Genomic DNA, 26,679 nt, shown 5'->3' with positions numbered 1-26,679 from the left:
GAAGCCACACCCACGTGGACAGCCCACCGCGACCGACCGTTGGGAGTCCGAGTCCGGCAGGGAGCTGAATCCAAGAGGCGCACGGAGCGCAGGTTAGTCCCAAAGCCCAGGAAACGAGCTCCGACCTCCGCCTCCGGGTGGGCTTCGGAGCTCCGGACGCTCGGCCACTACTCCCGGCCAGGTCTCCACGCGCAGCACCCTCTCGCCTCGGCAGCTCCCGGGGATGGGGCTCACCAGGCCTGCAGGGCTCAGCCTGCGTGGCCCGTTCCCTGGAGCCGCAGGGCTCGCCAGCCCTCACCGGGGCAGAGCAGCCCGGTGGCAGCGGCCGCGGCGGGCCCGGCGCACCCGGAACCGTTTCCGGGGCGGAGGCTTTCTCGCAGCTGACCCGGCGCGGACGGTGACGCGCAGGCCCAGGCGGAAGTGCGGGCGGAGGATCCCGAGCCGGGCGCGGGGCTCGGGGCTCGCTGGGGCGGCTGGCTCCCGCGATGGCAAGCCTGTGGCACGGAGGCCTGCTGCGGCTGGGCTCGGGGCTCGGCCTGTCCTGCCTGGCGCTGTCGGTGCTGCTGTTCCCGCAGCTGACAGGCGCCGCCAAGGTGAGTCCCGCCCCGCCCGGCTCCTGACAGGAGCTCCGCCCCTGCCTCTGGCCTGGCTGGTACCGGGGCTGTCCGCTTGCTCCCCACTCCCAGGTTCTCCCAATCCGACAGCCGGATGCCCTCCTTTACAGCCCAGACCAGCCCTGCCCACAGCTTCCTAACCCTCAACCCCTGACGGTGCCCGGAGTCGGGTCTGCAACTCATCCACCTCCTGACTGACATTTCCCTTCCCTTCCCATCACCGACAGCACACACCCGGAACTTGAGGAGCTTTCCAGCCCTGGGAGCTTTGAACTTTCCACCCTTAAAACTCCAGCAGCCCACTCCCGCCCTTCACCAGCCCTCAGGCCCCAACCCAAATCATGGGAAACCCTCACCTTTTGAAGACTTCCCTACTAGCTCTTCTCAACTCCATGAGCAGATTCCATTGTCGTGGAAGGGGCTCGCCTCTCGTGGCAACCACCCCTTCCCAGGAGGACCTCCAGAGTCATCTTACCAGCCTGATACTGTCACCCAGCCCCCCTCCAGGAGCGAAGACTAGGAAAAAAGGGAGATTGTGTCCTTCCCCTCATTGTGTTTCTTAACTGCTCTGGTCCCCTCATGTTGTTATCTGGTGCCCCAGAGCTGCCATGGCCCAAGAAAATGTGCTTTCTTCCCAGTGAGCTAACTCATTTTGGGACAAAATAGAAGGAATTCACTGTGTGGTGGGGGTAAATAATGACACTGCATTTAAAAAAGAGTAGTTTTATAATATCTTTAAATATTATAAAGGGCTGGGAAAGACAGGTTACAGGAAAGCAGGTTTTTTTTTTTTTTTTTAATCTTTCTGATATCAACAGAAAGAGGGGCAGCAGAAAGTCTCCCAACTTTTGAAATATTGTTGGGATACTCTGCATGGATGTCATACATGACAATTTTATGTAATGTATCATGATATACATAATACATATATTTGTCTATCTCCCCTTGATAGGGTTTGTTCCAGTAAATAGGAGCCATGCCTCTTTATCTGAGTGTCCTCATTGAACACAGGGTCGGGCACAGTGGTGGCTGAATACGTTTAGGAGCTGTCAACAGCTCTGCCAGACATTTCATTGTACGTAGGGGCAGTGGACATTTCTCTCTGGGGACTAATGAGATACTGCCTTCTCAAATAAACTCCCCTCTGCTGAGGAACCATGTTTTGGCTCTATCCAGCATTTAATGGCTGCTTTCTCTGCTTGATGAAACTTGTTTTGCTAGGAGTTGAACTCCTGTTTCCTGGGGGGGACATTGGCAAGGTTTGGCAAGATTCAAGCTACTTTCCCTTTGGGCTCCTCTCCTTGCACTGGCTGAGTATCCCTGAATCTTCATCCTGTCCATAGCTGGCATAGCCCATTAATCCATGCACAGAGCCTTTCTCCCAAAAGGAAAAAAGTTAGAAGAATTCTGGCTTTCCCCCACTTTGGTGGTGTTGCAGATTGAACTGGCCTTGTGTCTGCTGCACACGCTACAGCACTGAGCCACATCCACCCCCAGTCTGGAATTGTGCTCGTGAACATTTTTGTTTTGATTCTCCCCAGTCCTTTCCTATCAGCTTTCCTTTTTGTGTCTTTTTAGTGACAGGTAGATGATGACACAATTTGGTTGTCATGGGATTCATAAGTGTGTTTAATAAAACACAGACCAGGTCTTGTGGGCTTTGGGGATCTTTGTGATGGTTTTAGAATACCTGACAGGGTACCTGGCAAAGTGTGCAGATGTTTTTAAAAATATTGATAAACTATAAACAAGTTATACTTTCATTTTCGTTACAGAATTTTGAAGATGTGAGGTGTAAATGTATCTGCCCTCCCTATAAAGAGAATCCCGGGCATATTTATAATAAGAACATATCCCAGAAAGACTGGTAAGTATTTCTGTGATTCTGTTAACTCAAAATGTTCATACAATGTCTTATTTAGTTTTTAAGCAAAAGTGTCAAATTTTATTTCTTTAAAATGTGACTAGAGTCCTGAGGGCATGATGCAAATCTAAAGGAATACTTGAGCCCAGACAGGAAACTCTAGACTGGGAGGTTTCATATGGACTTTGGGCTGAGTTTATCGTGCCTAAACTGCCAATAGCTACTGTTTTGTGCCCTCTGCTCAGGGATTTCTTTCTCCTCAGTGAAAGGTAAGTTGAGCCTTCTTTATCGATGTACAATTTTTTAAGCACTTTAAAAATTTTGTGTGTATTCATACACACACATGTGAGTGTCTATAGAGACCAGAAGAAGGTACTGAATTCCCTAGAGCTAGTGTTACGGGTGCTGGTAAGATGACAAAGTTGGGTGCTGGCAACTGAATACCAGGTCTCTGCAACAGTAGCCAACACTCTTAACTACCAAGCCCTCCCCCCAGCTCCTGGTTTATAGTTTTTACAACTCATACAATTTTTGCTGGGAGTGGGGAGAGGGTTGTTTTGGCTTGGGATTTGCTTTTGTTTTTGTTTTGAGACCAGATCTTATTATGTAGCACAGATCAGCCTGGCACTAGTTTTGACAGCAAGCTGGCTTCAAGCTCTTGGTTGTCTTGCCTCTACTTCCCAGGCCACAGTTTGTAAGTTTTGATGATATAGAGTGAACTATTGGAGGCTATATTTAAAAGTTTCAGAGATTCGGGGATGAACGAGAATGAAGTATGTATCAGAACGTCTGTGTTGGTGTGTGTCAGTAGGTTTGGATAATGTTGACACTGGTCCTCCAGACTATAGGCAATCAGGCAGGCCTGTACTGACTGGAACCCTGGTGGACTAGTTGACTACCAGCAGCTTTCTCAGCTTATCCCAGTGGACCTTAAAAATGGCAGATTTTCTGTATGTTCCTTGAAACAGGAAGCAGCCAGGTTATACAGCAGGATGGATATCCTTCCCCCAGTGGGTCTGTGATGTCACACTACAGTGGAAGTTGATTGGGAATAGCTCCAAATAGTATGTGCTTTGGTGTGTGCCTGATTTCACAGCTCTGTAGTCAGCAGCAATCTGAAAGCAAGATTAAATTTGTTATGTCATGTTTCTAAGTTGACTTTGAGTACACTTAGTTTCTCTGGTGCCATTATTTATTCTTACCACAGGATGCATTTAGGTTCAGTCTGTGTTAGCGTGTTCTTGTGATCCTGTGAATGTCTGTGTTCCACTTTAAGAGATTTTAATGTACAAAGTAATGGGGATCCAGTCTTTTTGGTTGTTTTGTTTTGTTTTTGTGTTTTGGAGACGGTTTCTCTGTGTAACAGTTCTGGCTGCCCTGGAACTTCATTTGTAGACTTGGCTGGCCTCAAACACACAGAGATCTGCCTGCCTCTGCCTCCTGATGGCTGGGATTAAAGTCATGTACCACCATGTGGGGTTATTGATTGGGTTGTATTTTTTAATAGACTTTGTACCAGTAGGTTACTTTATAGGATACATGCGAGCTCAAATTCTTTTTGTATTGGAGATAATATCTAAGGCCTTGTAAGTGCTGGACAGTGTCCCCAGCCCTCAAATATATCTTTAAGTTACATCTACAATTGTCACAAGGCTGTTGAATATGTATATAATCAGTTTGCTTTCTTATCGGTAACAGATGTGATGTGTATTAGTGGAGTGGCAACTGAACTCACTTTTCAAGTGTTTAACACTAATTTTTTGTTGTTAACTTTTTGTTTCTCTGTGCTGAGTCAGGGCCATGTCTTCATCCCTGGTTATAAATTAAAATTAGGAGCTTTGAAAATAAATAGTTGAGGAGCTAGAGAGATGACTCAGCGGTTAAGAGCACTGGCTGCTCTTCCAAAGAACCTGGGTTCAGTTCCCAGCACCCACATGGAGGCTCACAGCTGTCTTGTAGCTCCAGTTCTAGGGGATGCAACACCCTCACATAGGCATATATGCAGGCAAAACACAATGCGTTTGAAATAAAAATAAAGTTTAAAAAGAAATAGTTGACTTACTAGGATTTTTCTTCCACTTCTACTTTTCCTTGCTTGTCTTATGCTGATATATGTTCCCAATTGACAGTGCCAGTTTTTAACTTGTTTGGAAAGACAGGCAAGTTATTGTCTATCAAGCTGCTATGGCTCTCTGTGGACCTGGATATCCCTAATACCCTAAATACATTTTAACCTTCTGTTCTCTGGGCCTCTTGTTTTGTCCAATTGTTAGCTTTAATTCTTCATTGACTTGGCATAGTGGATTAAAAACAAGGAAAGCTAAGAGCCGTACTCTGGTTTGTCTTTGGGATCAGGGTCAAAGCTGATCCTTCCTTTGAGCACTAGGTGGGGGTGTTGCCTAGTTGCTGGAGTGGTTGAGCAGCATCTTGGGGCGCTGTTTATTATGGGTTAGTCAGAAACAACCTTCCTTCTGCTTAAGCCCTGCACAGCCTTTTCTTCTTCCTCCCTCTCTCCTCTCCTTTCCCTTCCCTCTATTCCTCCTTCCCTCCTTCTCTCCTTCCCTCCCTCCCTCCCTTCATTTATGAAACAGGGTCTCTACCTGTATCCCAGGCCTGCCTGGACTGCCTTGCCTCTGCCTCCCAATTGCAGGGATTATAGGAATATGCCACCATGTCCAGCTTTTGTTCATATTAAATTACTTGTTATAGATAACTGAACTTTTTTATATATCATACCATTTTGAGTTTTTTTTTCTAATGCTATAGTTCAGAGCAACAGAACACGAAAAGATGCATTTTCATAGGTCAAAGAAGGAATCATTTCAGAACACTGAGTGCCCCCAAGAAGGGTGGCTGGTAGATAGACTGCTGTCATAGCATTATGGAGGCAGTCAGAGATGACTAATGAAGACCAAAATGGAAGCAAGGGCTGGGGAGACTGCTCTGTGAGTAAAGTACTTGTCAATAAGCATAAGCACATACTTCATATATACAGCTGCAATGGAAAGTAATCATTCATTCTTTAGAAATGACTGATTCTTAGAAAAGATATTTTTGGTAGTATTTTAAAAATAATCCATCTCTATCTTATTTTTTGTATACTTCATTTTCATTAAAAATACTTAAGTGATGATGATGATGATGATGATGATGTTAATTAGGATTTCAAAGATGGCCCAGTGGGTAAGAATGCTTGCTGTGTATGATGACCTGAATTGGAATCTCCAGCACCCACCTAAAAAGCCAGGTGTGGCTATGTGTGCCTGTCACCCCAGAGATACAGGGAGCAAAGGCAGCAGGATCACTGGGGCTTGCTGGCTGCCAGCCTAGCTCCAGTTTCAGGGATAGACCTAGTCTCAGGGGAACACAGTGAAGAGTGACAGAGCAGGACATTTGATATTCCCCTCTGGATTCTGCATGTGTGTATCTGCGCACACATGCATATGTACCAATAAAGATGTGATTAATTCACAAGAAATAATATTTAAACAATGCCTTGTGTCACTTTAAAGCATTTAACAGAGTTTTGCTTGGTAAGTGAGCAAGTCTAAATATGACTTGTTTTGACAAATAGCTTTTTTTTTTTTTTTTTCTGTTTGGGATTTTCTAGGGTATCTGAAACTGTCAGTAATAGCAACTTGAACACACACAGCCATTGCATTTTGGCTTCTTACACTGTTAAATCTTACCAATATGCTAATACTGAGAGAGGAAAGTATTTTACTTTGATTTGTTGATTATTCATTCCCTATATTATTTCTTTGGGTAAACTCAATAATCTGAGTTTCAGAAAAAGTTTTGGTCAGAGACAGGAAAATATGAAGCCAGGCTTCTACAGTATTTTACCCTTGTTTTTTCAGTGATTGCCTTCATGTTGTGGAGCCCATGCCTGTGCGGGGGCCTGATGTGGAAGCATACTGTCTCCGCTGTGAATGCAAATACGAGGAAAGAAGCTCAGTCACAATCAAGGTGAAATATAAACATATGCATAGGCACACATGTGTGCACAAACACTCACACATGCTCTCCAGAAAAGACAGAAAGAAACATCTGAGCTTTCCTAAAGTGAACATGGACCTATTTTTGCTTTCTGGACCAGTTAGGTTATGTTAAACAGACAAGTGAAATGACTCTAAAATGTTGGACATTTATTTAGCATATTCTGGAAATATTGTAGTTTCTCTGTAGATTGTGTATGCTAAAGGCCAGTAGACAACATTAAGCCCTCTTTCCCCCAGCCCTCACAACCCTTTGGCTAAATTATGCATTTAGTCATTATTGTACACAAGTAACTTCAGGTCTTCATTTCCTGAAATGGGCGGTGGAAAACTCACCACCATTAGGTCACTAATGAGCTCAATTACTTTATTATGGTGGCAAATGGTTGTTCTCAGGCTTGTTTAAGGTAGAGTGTGTTTCCTATTCCTTTCCTTAAGAAAAAAGAAAGAAAAAAAAGCCTCATAACTCCCATAATTCAGGAGGCAGAGGCAGGCAGATTTCTGTGAGTTTGAGGCCAGCCTTGTCCACATAATGAGTTTCAGGACAGACAGTGCTGTGTATGCATAGTAAATGCAGGGCATTAGTCTTGAGTCACAAGCATTTCAGTAGAGCTCCATCTTGCAGGGAAATCTCACCATGCCTTAGGTTTTTAATGTTTCTTTTTCTTTTTTCTTCTCTTTTCTTTCCCTGCCCTTCCTCTTTCCATTAATTTTTAAAAAGGTTTATTGATTTTATTTTATGCATATGAATGTTTTGCTTACATGTATGTCTATGCACCATGTACATGCCTGATGCCTGCAGAGGTCAAAAGAAGGCATCAAATCCTCTGGAACTGGAGTTATGGATGGTTATCAGCCACATTTAGGTACTGGGAATTGAGCTTGGGTCCTCTGTAAAGAGTAACAAATTCTCTAAACTTCTGAGCCATCTCTCAAGCCCCCTAAATTACTATTATTTTATTATTTCATGTGTATGGATTTTTGCCTGCATGTTTATCTATGTATCACTTGCATGTCTGGTGCTCATGGAGGTCAGCAGAGGACATCAAACCCCAGGAATTGCAGTTACAGACAGTTATGAGTCTCCATGGGTACTGGGAACTGAACCTGTGTCCTCCAGAAGCAGCCAGTGCTAACTGCTAAGCCATCTCTCCAGCCCACCTCTTTCCTTTTTGTGGAGCCCAGGGCCTCATGCCTAGGGCCTCATGCCTAACCGGACAATATTTGACCTCTGAACTGCAGCCACAGCCCATATGCTTTTTAACAGACTTTTAAATGTAGAATTTATATACCCTAAAATTATCTCACTTAAAACATCTTAAATTTCAGTTTTTAAAACATTTCTGTCCCTGATTCAAATGGCCACTATTTAACTTTCTGCTTGTACACATCTTAATATTTCATGTAATTAAAGTCATATGTCATCCTCTGTGACTTCTTATTTTGTCTAACTTGTAGTATGTATCAGGACTTCATTTCATGTTATTGCTAAGTAGTATTCCATTATATGACTGTTTTTCAGTTCATGAATATTTAGATTATTTCCATGTTTATATTTAAGAATAATACTGTCATGAATACCTTTGTATGGATATATGCTTGTTTTTCTCTTGGAAAAATTCCTCAGAGTGGCGGTAAGTTTAGAAGAACAGCTTTCCAAAGTGGTTGCACCATTTTGCCAGCAGTGTGTGAGGGTTCTACTTCTCCTTGCCAGCAGTGTGTGAGGGTTCTACTTCTCCATGCCTGCGCCAGCTGTTGGTGTATTCTGTGTTATTATAGCCATCTGAGTGTATGCTGTACCTTTGGCAGCACACGCATTAATGTCACGGAGAAAAAAAATCATGCAGTGGTGGCACACGCCTTTAATCTCAGCAGTGTCCTAACAAGTGCTTTTGCTGATCTACATTGATGGGAAGGAGTGGTCTGCTGAAATCCACCTGACTCAGTTTCAGCTAGGATTACTTTAGGCTGTGTTGGCAGTGATACTGTGTTGTAGGTGCTGTTTTCAGCTGAAGAAAGAAAACAGCTGTGCAGGGCATAGTGGTGAATGATGAGCAGTCAGTGGGGACCCACAGAAAGATCCAGAGGCACAGCTTTGTTCCCTCTTCTCCTGCTTTGGTGGATTCAGTTTGCCTCTTATGTTGGACTCTGGTTGGTACACAAATCCTATGCACTGAGTAGTTGTGTCAGTCTTTAAAGTTTCTGTTATCAAACAAACCGATTTCTTGGCTTTCATTTTTCCTTTAGGTTACCATTATAATTTATCTCTCTATTTTGGGCCTCCTACTTCTGTACATGGTATATCTTACCTTAGTTGAGCCAATCCTGAAGAGGCGCCTCTTTGGACACTCACAGCTGTTGCAGAGTGATGATGACGTTGGGGTAAGTTCTGGCACTGCTGTTCTGCTCATCGCCAGTCTCTGTCTACATTCTGTATTAGTGGAAATGGTCATAGGTAGATGTTTTCATGGTAGTGCAGGTTCTAACTTTAGTGTGTAATTTAATTGTAAATGCTTGGCCAATAGCTCAGTCTTATTACTGACTAGCTCTTACATTTAAGTTAACCCATATTCCTTATTTACACTCTGCCACATGTCCTTATTAGCATGGCTGTTCATCTTCCATTCTGTCTATGTCTGGCTGGTGTCTCCTGGCCCCACCTTTCTCCTTTCCATCATCCTTAGTTTGGTTGCCTCACCTATACTTCCTGCCTGGCTACTGGCCAGTCAGCATCTTATTAAACCAACCCACAGCAGGAAAGACCCTACCTCAAACAAAATGGACACCTGAAGTTTTTCTCACACATGTCTTGGCATGCCCATGGATCTGCACTCCCACACACAAATACATGCACATACACATCATACATTTACAAAACAAACATTTGAACTAAGAATAAATAATTCCAGGAGTAGATTGGTAGGCTGAGAGAAAGGTATGAGGATCTGATGTAATAAAATATATTAAATTTGAAAACAAAAACAGGCACAGACAGGCTAGATATGGTGGTGCATGCTATGATCCCAAGATTTAGGAGATAGGAACATGATTAGGAGTTAAAGATCATTCTTGATCACATAGGAGTTCAGTGACAGTCTAGGCTACTTGAGAACCCATTTCAAATACAAACTAAATTAAAACAAAAGCAAAAAAAACTAAAGGGCCAAAGAGAGAGACAGGAAGAGACAGAGAGAGAGCTTAGTGGTTGAGAACGAATATAGCTCTTGCAGAGAATCTGGGTTTCATTCCCAGCACCCACACCAAATAGCTCACAACTACCTGTAATTCCAGCTGCAGGGGGCTTTGATGCCTCTGGCCTCCAATCTCTGCAGGCATGTGCACATACATACACATAATTAAAACTAATAAATCTTAAACACAATACATACATAAAACATACATAGTAGGATTAATGCCAGAGAGAACTTGTATATGGGAAGCAGTAGAGTCTCAAATAATGTTTTCCATTTGTATATTCTCAACCCTGACTCTGTAAATACTAGGGTTAAGTTATCCTTTGCTGTGGAGAATCTTTGCCTTCAAAACCTGGCAGGGGGACAAAATCACCACCAGTTGAGAACTACTTACATAAAAATGTATATCAAAGGCCTCACAGTGTTTCCATTCCTAGCATAAAAGTTTATGCTGACTTTACGTAAATCTAAGCATTGATTAACTGCAGCAATGTTAATGTGAAACATGCAGAATGTAAATTTGTGCAAAAATGTGTAGATATAAACATGGGGCGGGGTGACATTGATTGGGCTCATAAACTTAGTAACCACTTTGCTCAAGGGTTAATAATTCTGCCTACATGGTGACCATTGGAGAACATTGTCACTAAGAGTCCCAGCTGACTCTGATATTTGTCAAACAGATTCTAAGCAGGGAAATGTTTCCAAGGAAAACTGTGAGTTTAACTGTACAAATAGAAGTTAAATTTCAGTTCATATGAACTGCTTAGCTAATATGGGAGTTCTTCAGTATGTACTTTTTAAAGGTTAATTTTTAAGGCATTTAAATTGTTTTGAATTCTGTTGGAAGGCAGATAAAAGTTAGTACAATTAGTCAAGAGGTTCACTTCAAACAATGGTAATATGTGCCCTGTCAAATATCTGGGACACATTATCACTATTATCTAAACATTCCACTAAAGCATGCTTTGTATTCATTGTAATTTTATCAGGTGTAAAAAGAACAAACATATAAAAGTGGAAATCTCTATTTGCATTCTCCCCATGCCTGTGAGCAGCTAGTCCAATCTTGTTCTGTAGGTGGATTGCAGACCAAAAGGATTAACTGGTTTGTTGAGTCATTTGAGTTTGTTCCTTAGGATTTTTTTTCCTTCCCCTACCTTGAGGAGTAGATGACAGAATTGCATAACTGAAAGGGTCTCTGATAAAGTACTTCCTTCTGCTAGTATTGTTTATTTTCAAATAAACTAATGGTAATATTTTATATATAAAATCACTGATGCACCTTTTTCCCATAGTAATCTACCCAAAACAGTTCAATGTATTGGTATGACACCAACTTAGGGTTAGGCACACAAAGTTTTATTAAATGACCTTGGGCTACTTTGTTTCCTTATTGGAAATCAAGTAATGCTACAACTTAAGCCACCTACTTTCTTTTTTATGTTTTCTCCTCTCTAACCCCCAACCCCACCCCAATCTCTCTCTGCCTCACAATGGGGTCTTGCTTATAGCCTTGGCTACCCTAGAACTTGCTATATATACCAGGCTGGCCTTAAGCCTGCAGAAGTCCTCCAAGCACTAGGAGTATAGGACACCACCGACCTGCTAGCCTCCCTTTTTCTTCACCTTTCTTTCTGTATCTGTGGAACATCTTAGATTTCATAAGAGATTTGCAAAAGACATTGCCTAGGTTAAACATTGTGATAAAGAAGACAAGGATTCCTTGTAGAGAGCCTTTGAGGTGGCTCGGCAGTTAAGAGCACCACTCTTGCAGAGTTCAGTTCCCAGTACCCATGTACAGTGGCTCCCACTTGTGACTCCAGCTCTAGGGGGTCAGACACCTTCTTCTGGCCTCTTCAGACATCTGCACTCATGTGTACACACCTACAGGCATACATATAATTACAAACAGAGTAAATCTTTTAAAAGTATAACAAGAAGCTTCTTAGAGGTCCAGAAAGATGGTTCAGTGGGAAAAGGGGCTTACTATAGGAGCAAGCCCAGCAACCTGGGTGCAGCTTCTGAAACTCAGCTACTAAGGATAGCGAAAATGACTGTACAAAGTTGTTCTTTGACACACAACTACACACACACAATAATAAATAGTTTTAAATTAAAAAAAAAAAAACAAGGTGCTGGAGAGATGGTTCAGCAGTGATGAGCATCGGCTGCTTTCACAGAGGACATGAGTTCTATTTCCAGCACCCACATGATGGTTTACAACCTTCTTTAACTTCAGGCCCAGGGGATCTGACATCTTGTTCTGCCCTATATAGGCACTAGGTATGAACATAGTATAAAGTCATATATGCAGGAAAAACACCCTCATATAACAAATAAATAAATATTTAAAAAATAGATAAAAAAGAATATGTAAACATAGTTAAAACGGCTTGCTATAGAGACACAACCAGTTAAAGACCCAACACTTGTAATACAGCCGGGTGTCTGTGCATAGCTTTCCATGCTGTGTTCACCCCTGCCAGCTACCTTCATGCAGCAGAACAATATTGCTTATCTCCTGTCGGCAAGCGTAGTTTAAGAGGCCCGGCCTGTGTTGGAACATTTAGGAAATTCACTGACGGGGTTGAAGAAAACCTCAGAGAAAAGGCAAAATAAAAACAATAAATCACAATTGAAGCTGTTTGTCATGTGGGCAGCTGTGTTGACATCTCGACCATAGGTAGATTAGTGGGGCGGTTTCCTGTGTAATGACTACAAACATCCATTTGAATCAGTTTATTTTGATAGGAGAATCTGGCTTTGTATGAAAACTAGAATAACCTTCATTGGCTTCTTTCCTAAGATAGCAATTAACATTGAAGCCGGGGAACATTCTGCAATGAAGGTTGTAAGTTTCTGTAGATTAGACATGCTGAAGTAAGCCAGTCCTCACTCCCCTCGATAAGAGAAGGCATTAAAGCACATGAGCCCTGCAGAGCAGAGAAGACAGAAAACCAGAAAGCTTTGCTTCAAGTGCACATTGAGGGCCCAGGGATACATAAAACCAGCCAACATATAGCCCTGAGAACGCCTGGTTGCTTTAGTGGCCCTCAACTGACATCTCATCACTTCTGATATAATAGAACTGAGAAATGGAAAGACAGAGCTCTCCTCTGTCACAGATGAGCTATTAAGTACTGATCAATACAAGGAAAATCTCACATTATTAATATCTGTCATGGAGATAGTAATGTGAAAACAGGCTTCCTTTCTTTTAAATGGGTCTTACAAGTCACAGCTTTTGAGTTTTTATTATTATTATTTAAGATTTTTTAAATGTGCATTTGGGTTTCATCTGTATGTATGTCTGTGTGAAGATGCTAGATTCCCTGGAACTAGAGCTATAGACAGTTATGAACTGCCATATGGGTGCTGGGTATTGAACCCAGGTCTTTTAGAAGAGCAACCAGTGCTCTTAACCACTAAGCCATCTCTCCACCCATGAAAACAGGCTGTGTGTCTGAAGTGCTAGTCTTGGGAATGGGAAGTTGGAGGGCCACTAGGTCACAATATAGTGTTCCAGGCTAGCCTGGGTGACATGGTAAGACCATATTTTAAGAGAAAGAAAGACACAAGAAAATGACTAAAAATTTTTAGAGACTTTTAAAGTTTTATGTGGCTGTATGTGCACAGTTTTGCAGGTGTCCTGGGAGGCCAGTAAAGGGTGTCAGGTCCCTTGGAGCTGTACGAACAGGCAAATGTGAGCTGCCTTACTTGGGTGCTAGAAACAGATCCCCTGGAGGAGCAGCAGGCATTCTTAATTGCTAAACCACTACTCCAGTTCCTTTAAAATTTTTAATTGGGTTAAAGTTGTTGTTCCTTCATTACAGTTATAAGAATAAAAGCTGGAGAAGGGGTGGGGGTCCAGAGTGAGGGTCCCAAGTGAGTGGGGTCCCAAGATAAAGGACCACGTGGGAGAGCATAGCAGGTTCTATAGCTGGTGAGAGTGAATGAGGCAGAGGGAATAACACCCCAGGCAGATAGAGCTTGAATGAGGAGTTTATTTAGAAAGGGGAGTGAGGGAGAAGGGAAGAGACATAGAGGTACTGGGAACAGAAGAGGAGGAAGGGGAAGAGGGGGGGGAGAGAAGAAGAAGGGGGTAGCTGGGAGAGAGAGAGCAAAAGAGAGAGTAAGTGAGCAGGGGTCTGACTTTTAAAGGGGTCCTGTTTGCAGACTAGTACTCATGGAACCCTGGGTTGACCAGAGTACTGCCTGAGTGCATTCTGCCAGGTGACAGGGGCAGGCAGTGTAATGTCTGAATCCTTACATTCCCACCTTTACTTATTAAAAAGGTGAGGAGTTAGGCGTGGCAGGTTAGGGAATAAGGACACTGAATTTTCAGTAACTAGTTTGTTTATTGGGGGAGGGCATGCCTCAGGTCAGGTGGAGGTCAGAGGACAACTTGCAGGAGTTAGCTCTTTCTTTCCACCATCTGGGCCCCAGGATCAAACTCAGGTCAGGCTTGGTGTCAAGTGTAAGTGCCTTCAGCTGCTGAGCCATTTCATTGGCTGGAGAAAATAGATGTCATCCTCCCACTAACCAGGAAAGACTTCTCTTTAACAAAAATGACCCTCATCCTTGTCTTGGTTTCTGCTCCTTAAAGAAAATGCCTGTGAAAATGGTGACCTATGGGTGTGTTTCTCACATATCCCTTGTTGCTCCTGCCCCTGGAATCTTCTGCTTTGGTAGCTGAGTTTGTCCTGCTTCTGATTGTTGAAGGGCAAGAATCCCCTGCTCTAGTCTGGCTCACAGGCTCTTTGTTCTGTGCGTGTTCTATGTGGTTCCTGCCATCTATAACACCTTCCACTGGACTTTCAGGATCACCAGCCTTTTGCCAACGCCCATGACGTGCTGGCCCGCTCCCGCAGCAGAGCCAACGTTCTAAACAAGGTGGAGTATGCACAGCAGCGCTGGAAACTTCAGGTTCAGGAGCAGCGGAAGTCTGTCTTTGACAGACATGTCGTCCTCAGCTAACTGGGAATCAGAATAAAGGTGACTAGAAAAAACACGGCAGACAACTGGGAAGAATTGACTGGGTGTCTGTGGGTCTTAATGCCCTGTTGTTTTTACAAACCCTTGCTGGATGGAGGCAGGCTCAAAGTCGGAAGCAGACCTACAGGCTTAGTATTTTTCTTGTTACTGTATTAATAGGGACATTTTTAAAGCACACAGTTCCCAGTCAGCCAGTAAACCTTTTCCTACTTGTGACTTTTACTAATAAAATTAAGCTGCCCGTGAGTTACCATGAAGTCCAGTGCCTGGAACAAGCTCTCTTTCTCACCACACTTGGTTTTCAAGACAATTTCCAGCTGTGTTTTGCCTTTGTCTTTCTGTGGTGGGAGAAGAAAGGGAAGCCTTGGGAGTGCTTGACATAGTTTCTCTCAAGTCTCTTTACCAGACAGACTTGTAAATACACCAGACCTTCTATTTCACTGTTAGTATTTCCAGTGTGGCCAGCTCATCAGCGTGCTAGCCTCCACACATGACTTTTGCACTGGCTACATCACCTAAGATTCTGGTTGGCCTGTGGCTGCATTTCTTGGTAAGTTTGATTTAAAATACCTGGTGACTTTTCACAAAATGCAGACTTGTTTCGTGCGCTATGATGTCTGATGCAACACGTCCTAGAACAAACTGGCCGTTTGCTAGTTTATTCTAATAACTAAACACAGTGTGTGTGGTCTTCCTCATCTTCTAGTATCTCTAAGGACTTGAACATTTAGAATAAAGACATTTTCTCTTAAGCTCAAGCCTCCCTGGGTGAATGACATACACATACTGGTCAGCATTTCCTGTCATGCTGAGAGGCAGCTATTTGAACTAATGTGGGCAGCTTTGAACTAGGACTGGAGTTCAGATGGCCTCTCTCTGAGAAGTCTAACAGTTATTGGATAACTGGCTTTTTTCTTCCTACATCCTCTTTGGACTGTAACAATAAAATAATTTTCAAAACCCCTATCAGTGTGTCCACTCTCCAGCCTTCTCTCTTTCCTCTTGTGCTGTGTGATAAGCATGGAGACACAGAGACCTTTGGTACCACATTGTCTGAAAACATGTTACAACCTGACCCTAAAATACTGACCCTGTACTATGGGTATGTGAGTACAGAGAGAATGATGATGTATTCCTGAGTATACAAGTAGTCAGTTTAGTTGAAAGGCTTTACATTCATAAACCAGGCAGAGTGGTTCGTGCCCATAATCCTAGCATTTGGGAGGTTAAAGCAAGAGAGTTGATTGGAATTCAGTCATCCTAGACTGTGTGATGAGACACATACATACATACATACATACATACGAAAAACATTCATTTATATAACAGTTCATAAAGGAGTGCTGATTAAGTTCTTGGCAAAATTGTATTAGATACATTAAATTCATATTATTACATTAAATTCTTAAGGATGAGAAATAAAAACTCTGGGGCCAGGGATATGGCTCAGTGGGGAAACATGTTTGCCACACAAACCCAACAACTCTAATTCAAATCCCTAGGACCCAGAAAGAAAAGCTGTATGCAATAGTGTGAATGGCCAGCTATCCCTGCTTGTGCATTCGGTCTCAAACAAGGTAGAAAGGTAAGGACAGACACCACAGGTTGTCCTCTGGTCTCCACATGTATGTGGACTTGAACACACATGAAAGGAAGAAAACTGGGAATAAAGGGAACTTCCCCAACCAGATAAAGAGTTACAAACTAGATATAGTGGCTTTTCCTGTAAGTCCAGCTCTTGGGAAACTGAAACTGGAGAATCCCAGGAGTTTTAAGACCAGCATAGTCTACAGAATGAGACTAATATCTCGAGGGGGAAAATTCAAAAATGTATAGCTAATATATTGACTGATGAGAAGCTAGAAACCTCCCCAAGTGTGAGAGGGGAAAGTGACACTGTTTGGAGATGGCACTGCCTTCTAAGTGGAAAACCAAACAACACAACAAAACCCTCAGGAACTAGCAAGTGATTCCAGCAAGATTACAGTATGCAAAAGTCATAGTAGGTGCTTTTCTACTTACAAGCAATGAACAACTGGGATAGAATTTGAAATTTAAAAGTACAGCTGGGTCAGGCAGACGACTCAGCAAGTAAATGTTTTTTTTTACCAAGCCTAAAGTCCTGAGAATCCCTGGGACCCACTAGGTAAAAGACTGAGCCAACCCCTACAAGTTGTCCTCTGAGCTCCACAAAGTGAACACACACACACACACACTAATGCTCATAAACAACTTCAAAGGGGAAAAAAGCCAGATGAGATGGCTCAGTGGCTAAGAGCACTGCTGTACTGCACTTGGAGAGGACCTGAGTACAGTTCTGAGAACACATATAGCAGCTGATAACCACCTGTAACTCCAGTTTCAGGGGATCCAGTGACCTCTTCTGGACTCTAGAGGTACCAGCCATACATATGGTACACAGACATACATGTAGTCAAAACACCCATACGCATAAAATAACAAATCTTTTAAAAGAACAGAAAAAATAAGTGTCTTGTGAAATAAGAAAAAATTAATACTTAAAATAAGATTTAATTTTAATTACAGATGGGGCAGGAGCCAAGAGAAAGGTCAGAATTCTTTTTGTGCAACCTGGAAGGGGCTGTTACTCCAGGCTTCTTAAAGAAAGCAAACCCTTACTGTAGGACTGCATGAACCCCCAGGCACCTTGAGCAAGCCTGAAGCTGTTTGCTGGAACATCTTGCACCAGAGTAGTTCTTGGTACTCTTATTGATTTGCTAACACGCATCTGCTGGGTAGGAACTAAGCCCGAGAACTTGCACGCTTGACCCTTGATTGTTTTCCACTGTGCTGTGAGTCAGTATATAAGCGTGCACCTTCCCCCTCAATAAACTGCATTCGGCATTCCGGCATTCCTGTTACATGAATGACCCACTCACTGTCTTTTATTTAAATCTCTAGGCCTTCGCCGGAATAGTGGAACAGATTGTACACCTTTCCTTGCTTCTTTGTAGTTAAACTAATCATCTTTAGCCAGGACCAGAAGGAACATTGTATTCCATTAGGGAAACCCCACAGGCTCTGGATAGATAGCAACAGATGCCACAGAAATTGAACTCTGCACACGTGTGGCTCGTCTTCCCAATGGGATCTCATTTCTTTGCAGGTAGGACACCTAATGCCAGGAAAAATGAGCCTTGAACTATGGGAGAACTGGTCAGCCCACCTTTGAGAGACCTGGGCTGATACAGAGGCCACAGGCTGAGAACTGCTTTTACCTCAAACTGGGGTGAGATCTTGGAAAGCGTTTTTATAGAAAGTTGCTATTCTGGGTGTTGATAGCAAAGAAAACTTAGCTAGAAAACTGAGTCTAGAGGAAGACAGAGTACAGATTTGGTTTCTAAATCTGTGTGCAAAGCTGAGAAGGTCTCATAGAAAATCATAGGATTTCATGTAGTCCAGGCTGCCCTCAAACTCAAACACATAGCTGAGGACAATGGGAAACTTCTAATATCCTTGCCAATGCATCTCAAGTGTTGTGGGTCATAGGAGTGTATTGTCATGCCCAGTTTTGTCTGGTGCTGAAGCTCAAACCCAGGGCTTCTCATATGCTAGGCAAGTACTCTACTAATTGAGCCACACCCCCAGTCTAAGAATAGAGTTTTTCAATGATGAAAAGAATGTCAATACAAGTCTCCTGGAATAAACAGAAAAGTAAATGTGAAATTGCAAGGCATGAATTAATGGAAATATCAAATGTTTTTAAATGTTAAGTTGGACTGGACATGATGGTACTTGTAATCCCAGTACTTGATAAACAGAAGCAGGTGGATCTCCATGAATTTGAGGACAGCTTGGTCTATGTAGTGAATTCCAGCCAGTCAGGACTTCATAGTCTTAGTAAAAAAAATAAAGAAGCCAGGAGATAGTGGCACATACCTTTAATCCCAGCACTCCGGAGTGGGAGGCAGACACATCTCTGTGAGTCTGAGGCCAGCCTGGTCTATAAAGCTACACAGAGAAACCCTGTCTCGAAAAAAGAAAGGAAGGAAGGAAGGAAGGAAGGAAGGAAGGAAGGAAGGAAGGAAGGAAAGGAAGGAAAGGAAGGAAAGGAAGAAAGAAAGAAAATAAGCATTAAGTATTGGGGCTGTATCTTAAGATTACTAATGCTATGATGAAACACCATGACTAAAAGCAAGATGGGGAGGAAAGAGTTTATTTGGCTTACACTTCTGTATCAATGAAGGAAATCAGGACAGGAACTCAAAAAGGGTAGAAACCTGGAGGCAGGAGCTGATGCAGAAGCCAAGGAAGGGCTGCTGATTACTGGATTTCTCTCCCATGGCTTGCTCAGCCTGCTTTCTTATAGAACCCAGGACCATACACCACCACACACAATAGGCTGAGCCCTTCCCTATAAATCACTAATTAAGAAATGCCTTACAACCAAATATTATGGAGGCATTTTCTCAGTTGAGGTTCCTTTCTTTCCAGTGACTCTAGCTTGTGCCAAGTTGACATAAAACTAGCCAGCACAAGCTGGAGGGATGGCTCAACCCTTGAGAGAGCTTGCTACTCTTTCAGAATACCTGACCATCCCCCAGCACTGAGGTTACAGGTACACATATAACCACCTTTGGCTTTTTAATGTGGATTCTGGGAGATTTGGACTCAGGTCCTTATACTTGGGAAGCAAGTACTCTTACCTGCTGAGCCATCTCTCCAGCCCCTTCAAACACACTTTGAAACACAATATGCTTAACTATGTTATAGAATATGTTTTATTCATATCTCACATGTTTCTGTTAAGAAAGCAGCAAGAAATTCTCTCCACATATAAAACTAAGCACTTGTAGTATGTCAATTCCTAGTTTGTTTTTAAAGGAAGTTATTTTGCCAATGTGGCACTATCAAAGCATCAGCACTCAGGGTCACGTCACTGTGTTGCGGTACCCAAAAGACTTCATTCTGCAAATGTTATATGGACCTTCTTAGTTCTGTTCTGTCTGAAGAAATATTGACCAGTTTTTTTATATTATGGACTACTGTATTTTTCATAAACAATTTTATGTAGAACCCAGTGAATGGGCTCACCCTCCAAACAAAAGGATCCATCCCAAGTGTCCAGTTTCATAAGCAAACCTTTCAGCTTAGATTCTCAGGTGCTGTCATAGCTCCATAGTAGGTAGGAAAAAACCCCAGCTAAACCAGAGCCAGGCAGTTCTGTTTAACCGTAAGCTACTTTGCATATTTTCACTAAATGACCACCTATAAGTCATGTTCAGTCACACTCAGCCCCAAATACAGCATCTTGAACTACAAAACAGGTAAGAGACGCTTCTCCATAGTGGCTGGCTCGGAGACTACAGAACAGGCACAGCTGATAAATGTTGCCATCAATTGGATGCTATTATCTTAAGCCAATGATAACACAAACAACCAAGGCCCAGAGAGGAATCTGATGAACTCAGGTTTTGGCATCTGGCAACAGTATTGCTGCTGACTCTGAGGAGGGAGGGAGGGAAGGAGAGTATCTTTTCCCCCAAGCTCTCACATTCTAAGATTCAATTGTATGTGCAATGGTGGCATTTTATTTTTTACATTATAAATTTTTATATTATGAAAGTTTGTGTTTTTATGCTCAGTGGAGCATCAAGAATCTCTCAGGATTTTATCATTAAGACTTCATTATTTATTTCCCAGAAGAGCTGTTCCTGAGATGTTCCCAAGGTAGGTGTGTTTGTCAGCCATGTGTGTATTTGGAAGCCTGGAATAGCAGCATAAATCCACCACTTTCTTTTGAGATGAACTTGTGCTCAATTCCCCCATACACTCATCCAAACCCCACTAGACTTTCTGTCTTTACCCTCTTCAGAGCTGCATTCTTTCGTCTTCCTAAATTCTATGTGTTAATTCTCTTGCATGAATAAAAAGTGACCACACTAAAAGCCCTGTTGTGAGGAAGGGCTTCTTGGAAATGCTTGATAGAAAAGCCTAGTCATCAATGTGTCTTCAGACATGCTATGCTCTAGGAATTATTCAAAATCTCATTAAAACCTAGAGTCTCAATTACCTGTATGGTATATACTCAGATTTCATCTGGATCAAGAGCTAAGATATTATTTAAATTATTCTTCAGGGTAAAACCATAACTCAAAAATTCTGCACAAGTGGCTTTGACATCTGCCTTACTTTTGAGAAACCTGTTCTGGTTTCATCTCAGTTGCTGTAATTAAAAACACTATGAACAAAAGCAACTTAGGGGAGAAAAGGGCTTATTTCAACTTACAGTTACCATCCATCATCCAGGGAAACCAGGGCACAGACCCAAGGAGCAAGAACTTGAAGCAGAGACCATGTAGGAACATTTGCTTACTGGTTCACTCCCAGGCTTGCTGGTTCATACTTAGCTTTCTTCTGCAGTCCAGGATCACCTGCCCAAGAAATGGTGCCACCCACAGTGGGGTGAACCCCCTACATCAATTAATAGTCAAGACAATACCACAGGGGCTGGAGAGGCCATTCAGCTATTATGAGCAATTGCTACTCTTGCAAAGGACCTGGGTTTGGTTCCCTGCAAAGATAACAGGGCACACACAACTGTCTGTAAGTCTAGTTCCAAAAGATCTGACACCCTCTTCTGGCCTCTGGATATCAGGCACACATAACATGTGGTGCACATATATACATGCAGGTACTCATAAAATACGAAAAACAAAATAGACACTATCCCAATACAGGTCCACAGGCCAACCAGATGTAGACAATTACTCTAGGCTATGTCAAGGTGACAGTCAAAACTAACTAGGACAGTGTATAGTTTCATTTAACTTGTCAGCTATAGGCAAAAGGGCCATTAGCAAAAATAGATGGTGCAGGCTGTATTCCCATTTGCCAGTTGTTTTGTTTTGATATAGGGCTTCATGAATCTCAGACTAGCCTAGGATGACCTTAAACTTCTGGTTTATTTGGTGCTGGGCTTTGAATCCAGGGCTGAGCTGCATGCCCTGCCCCCATTTGATGGGTATGTGGCTTTGTCATACCTGCCCTTTTCTCTTGGTCTCTAGAATTCCTGGCTTGGGAATTTCCTCACTAGTTTCTTCTCTCAGCAACTTTTTCTTTTTGACAGACTTTTGGCTCCTGTTTAATCTTCCTGAGATGTTTGTCTTATGTTAGTTATTGTGGGTCATTTGGTCAGTAATTTGGACTCTCCCACTTCCTGCTCCTCTGTTTTGTTTTTTAAGTTGACACAGCATCACTTACCCTCCTCCAGCCTCTTTAGTACACACTATTCCAGGCATTCACTCCTTTTCCAGCCAGTCCCACTGTAGCTGCTTACAACCCTTCCCCTTCTTCCCTTGTTCTCCAGCTCCCAGCCCCCCAGCCCCTGCAGCCATTTCTGATTCTAGTTTCTTATCTTTTCAGAGGCCATACCTAGGCCTTTACACAAAGACTGAAACACAGTAGAATCTGGTCTTCCTTCTATCACCCAGAAAAGATCTGTAGAGTTTCTGCTATGCTCAGGTGGAGAGGGTCCAGTGCCAAGTTAGGTTTGGTGGCATATGCCTATGATCCAGCCTCAGCCATTTAACAAATGTCAGGCCAGCAAATACACAGCGAGACCCAGTCTCAAAAATACAAGCAAATGGAGAGAGCGGCACCAGCATTATCTAGTCTTGCCTATAAACATTTAGTTTGCTTTTGCTTCGCCTCCTTTTTTGTTTGGAATGCTAAGTCTGTGACTCCTAAAGAGGCTGGAAAATTATTCCCTGAGAAGTTGCCCAAGAGCTGCCGATCTGCTGTCGGAGGCCCATGGTAGATCACCTGTGCTGCAATCATAGACATGCTCAGACCTCAGCAACTATGCTCTGAAGACACTGACGTTTGATTCTCCACTGTGGGGAAAATATAAACTAGGTTTTCTATGAGGTGCAGAGAAAGAGAGGCTCCATAAGTATCTATCTGTGAAGAAAAAGGAAACCAGCTAATTCTGGGACTGATGCATTGCTTGGACTTTTAAAATGCAAACCTTTTAACCACTGCAGGATAGATAATACCTCAAGGGGACAAGGAAGCAAAAGAGGCTCAGAGAGGTTTCAGGAACTTGCCTGAGGGCACAGAGCACAGGAAAAGTGAAATTAAGATTAAACCCCTAAAGGATTTACCGTGGAAATGCAAGTACTCTCCCCTGCCTCCTAGGTAACTGGGTCACAACAGTGTCCCTAGAATATCCACTGAGGCTCCTTTATACAGCCAAAGTCTAAAAAGTAACGGCTATCTAATGCATTTAAGCAATCATGTGCAAGGTGCTGGATTCAGTGCCCGGTATCATACACACACACACACACACACACACACACACACACACACACACACACACACACACACGGGGTGGGGGGCAAAGACAGAAAATGTAATAAAATTTTTGAAGACAGAAAGAGGAAAAGGGGGGAGTCTTCTCTCTCTCTCCCTTCTTCACCCTCCCTCCTTCTTTCCATTCCTCCCTCCCTCCCTTTCTTTCTTGTTAGTGGTGGTAATGTTTTGAGATGGTTTCACTATACAGCCCAGGCTGCCTTTGAACTCACAGCTATTTTCCTACTTCAGCCTGTGGCATGCTGGAATTACAAGTCGCAGCCCCCATCCAGCACCTCTACACAAGTGACTATAATTTCTGTATGAGCCCCCAAACCAAGCAGAAGTCTGTAAGGCATGAATCTCAAAGAAAGTAGATCAAACCTGTTCTTTTCTGAATTTGGCCAAACTGGTAAGCACACCTCTGTTTCTAGGTGAAAGAGGAAACGATGGACTCCAGAAGCTACTCCAGCCCTCCAGACAGGCTCTCCATCTTCTCTGAATCTGCCCACTTGCCACCGTCCAGGCCCTTCTACCTGGACCCCATGGTCACTGTCCACCTGTGCTCTGAGGCCCCCGCACCACCCCCTTATGCAGAGGAGCTGCCTCTGCTGCCCTTTTCCAGCGATACGCTGATCATGGACAATTATGGGGACCCGTACCCCTTCCCCTTCCCCATGCCTTATGTCAACTACAGGCGTTGTGACTATGCCTATGGGCCAGCCTTCATCCGCAAGAGGAATGAGCGTGAGAGGCAGCGAGTCAAGTGTGTAAACGAAGGCTATGCCCGGCTGCGGCGGCACCTGCCCGAGGACTACCTGGAGAAGCGACTCAGCAAAGTGGAGACACTCAGAGCTGCCATCAAGTACATCAGCTACCTGCAGTCTCTCCTGTACCCAGATGTGACTGAGGCCGAGAGGAACCCTCCAACCACCAGCTGCGGCCCCCTAGGCCCCTCTCTAAGGGTCATTTGAGTCTGCGTTTTCCAAAATGGGGTCTCCTACAGCATCACTCAGTAGATTCTCACACACGTGGTTTTGGGGAGGGGACAACAGCAGTCCCTCTGCCAACCTTCATTAAATGTTGCTTACGTGAGTTTCAGATGTACTGAAGTATCTCATGCTGACTGAGAATCTCATGCTGGCCTCACTGCTCTAAGAACACTGAGGGTGGAGTTCCCAGGGGTCTCTGCACCTCCCACCCCACCCTTCTTCCACTCTTGGCCAAAGGCTCTCTCCAATGTAAGGAGAGGTTGAAGTGTGACTGCTCAGTGATTGTCTCACACTTGGTAAATATTTGTTGACCCTATTTTCCTGTCACCTGTGTCAGGACCACCCTTAATTTTCATCCCAGATTCTGCTCTCAACCAGCTCTACCAAGTTGTTTCTTTTTCTTTCTGTGCATGATAGGTGTGTGTCTTGTAAGGCAATATGTGTACATGTGTGTGAAGTTCTTAAAATATCATTGCTCAAACTGATGGCTACTTTTGATTACTGCCTATGAATGTTCCCACTTTGTGGGTTTCTGCTTTAATTTGTTGCTCTTACTATGCAGCTCTGGCTGGATTCTGTCTAACTCACAGAGATCTACCTGCCTGTGCTTTCAGAGTCCTAGGATTAAGGGCATGGACCACCATGCCTGGCTCCACCTGGCTTTCAAAGCTTTGACATACATCCCCACAAGAGGGAAAATAGTCTTGCAAACACATCCTTCTCTCTTTCATTCTAACTTAGAATATTGCCCCTGATACCACTGAAATCCCACAGGCTCATTCAGTCATCTGGATGCCCCCTTCACTAGTCTTTTTTAGACTTGGAGTCAAGGCATGTGTCTGGGCCATAGTCAGTCTGATGACTGCAAAATTAGTTCTGTGAGAGCATTGTCACTAAAGGCACTTGGAGTTGCCACGGAAAACTTAACCCAAACTGTCACAACCAATAGAGAATGTATCTCCTCGCCTAACTGAAGGACTGAACACTCCAACAGCCCATCATTTTAAAATCCCTCTCCTCTCTCTCACTTTTTCCCTCCCTCCCTTCTATCCTCCCTCCCTTCCACCCTCCCTCCCTCCCTCAAGAACTATAGGGAGCTGGAGAGATGGCTAAGTGGTTAAGAGCATTGGCTGCTCTTGCAGAGGACCCAGGTTAGGTTTCCAGCATCGACATGGCAGCCCACAACTGTCTATAACTCCAGTTCTAGGTGATCCAAAACCCTCTTCTGGCCTCTGCAGGCACAAGGCATGTCCATAGTGCACAAAGATACAGGCAGGCAGAACACTCATACACATAAAATAAATATAAATGAACTTTTAAAAAGTCAGTACAGAATACACTGTGAGGGGGCAGTAGGCTACCTGAACTAGAGTGTCCAAGAGCCTAGGTCTATCTCTATGACTTTCTGAGGAAATAGCTACCAGAATTTTCTAGAATTAGATGCCTCCTTATTCCTGCACAAACAGTGTTGAGCTGCCATGTGTTGGGAATTGAACCCAGGTCCTTTGGATTAGCAGCCACTGCTCTTAATTGCTGAGCCATCTCTCCAGCCCCAAGGAATCTGGACTTGAATTCCTTTGGTCACCAGTCTGCAGCCCATATTTCTACAGTTTACATACTTCTACTCCTTTGGAGAGAGTTCCTTTTGTTACAAATACGCCCACACCTTTGTGTGTGTGTGTGTGTGTGTGTGTGTACACATGCATAGGCCTGTGGAGGCTAGAAGGTGTCTTCCTCTGCCAACCCCCCCCCTTTTTTTTGAGGCAGGATCTCTCACTGAACCCAGAGTTGGCCATTAAGCTCTTCCTTCCATGGTTGTAAACCCAGCCAAGTGGCTGCTGAAGATCCAAATACAGGCCTTAATACTTTATAGCAAGCAGTTTACCCACTAAGCTGTCTTTCTAGCCCTAACACTATTTTGTTTTAAACTATATGGAATGAAGAGTCCCAAGGCTACTCAGAAGCTTCCCAATCCATCCTCCTGCCTTCACTAGGTAGAGGCTGATAGACAGCCTTCACTCAGTCTTTGTCGAGCTCAGTACCCCCTCACCAGATTTCCCCAAGATTCTTAAGTGGCTCCCGCTGTAAGAAAGCAGCCCTTGAGATAAAAATTTTCCCTGATTTCCACACTTTACACTCAAATCTATGTCTCTCAATGCTTCAGGTCACCCTCTGCATATGCCCAGTACCCTTCCAAGTGCTGGTGTTACCTGCTGGATCATATCCATAGCAACCTGCCTGGGAACCAAGAGTTGTTGGGCCAAAGCCATGAATGCCAACTGTCAGATGGGGCTGAGACTGGGACAAGGCTGCTATCTGGGTTGGATTTGGGGTTTTAGGTAAGTCTCTTTGGAATCAGACCTGTGGCTTTGGGCCAGGGTTGACCCTAACAAGTCTTAGGTGGCTGCTAAGTCTACAAAGGGGCTGACCTGAGCTAGTCCTGTAGGTGACCAGGTTAGGAGGAGAGTCAGTGGCTTCTGGTGGGGGGTCAGGTGGTTAAAGCAGGGTGTGTAAAGAGAAAGGGCATGCTCCAGGGGTTCTAGCCACTGGGGAGGAGGAAGGAGGTAAAGTCCAATGGGAGCTGAGCTGCCAGGTGCTTCTTGTGGCTCATCTCTGCAGCGGTAACAAGCTGGGAGCATGCAGCTTTGAAGGAGGGTTAAAGTGGGTTTATTTTAGCTTCTACTTCCAGTTCTTTCAGCCCTCCCT

General features: G+C 43.7%; 2 protein-coding genes across 2 annotated transcripts; both read left to right on the top strand.

The window, feature by feature from the left end:
* The first annotated feature begins 414 nt into the window (after positions 1 to 414).
* On the top strand, positions 415 to 15,634 carry Tmem9b (TMEM9 domain family member B). The gene is made up of 5 exons (XM_051192658.1): positions 415 to 593; positions 2,390 to 2,481; positions 6,339 to 6,447; positions 8,724 to 8,858; positions 14,495 to 15,634. The coding sequence occupies exons 1-5, from the start codon at positions 486 to 488 to the stop codon at positions 14,648 to 14,650; spliced, it is 600 nt and encodes a 199-aa protein (XP_051048615.1). The 5' UTR covers positions 415 to 485; the 3' UTR covers positions 14,651 to 15,634.
* Positions 15,635 to 23,404: 7,770 nt separating this feature from the next.
* On the top strand, positions 23,405 to 24,232 carry Ascl3 (achaete-scute family bHLH transcription factor 3). Its single transcript, XM_051192042.1, has one exon. It carries the CDS (start codon positions 23,431 to 23,433, stop codon positions 23,953 to 23,955), a length of 525 nt encoding a protein of 174 aa, XP_051047999.1. The 5' UTR covers positions 23,405 to 23,430; the 3' UTR covers positions 23,956 to 24,232.
* The last annotated feature ends 2,447 nt before the right edge of the window (positions 24,233 to 26,679 follow it).

This window comes from Phodopus roborovskii, unplaced genomic scaffold (genome assembly GCF_943737965.1).
Source record: "Phodopus roborovskii unplaced genomic scaffold, PHOROB, whole genome shotgun sequence".
Lineage (NCBI taxonomy): Eukaryota > Metazoa > Chordata > Mammalia > Rodentia > Cricetidae > Phodopus > Phodopus roborovskii.
This window is presented reverse-complemented; position numbering and strand designations above follow the sequence as displayed.

What these genes read in the sequence shown, in the direction of transcription:
- Tmem9b (XM_051192658.1), top strand. Translation starts at nt 486, where the DNA reads ATGGCAAGCCTGTGGCACGGAGGCCTGCTGCGGCTGGGCTCGGGGCTC. An exon ending in AGCTGACAGGCGCCGCCAAG is followed by an intron (nt 594 to 2,389) that starts GTGAGTCCCGCC and finishes TTTTCGTTACAG; the next exon opens with AATTTTGAAGATGTGAGGTG. An exon ending in AGAGTGATGATGACGTTGGG is followed by an intron (nt 8,859 to 14,494) that starts GTAAGTTCTGGC and finishes CTGGACTTTCAG; the next exon opens with GATCACCAGCCTTTTGCCAA.
- Ascl3 (XM_051192042.1), top strand. Translation starts at nt 23,431, where the DNA reads ATGGACTCCAGAAGCTACTCCAGCCCTCCAGACAGGCTCTCCATCTTC.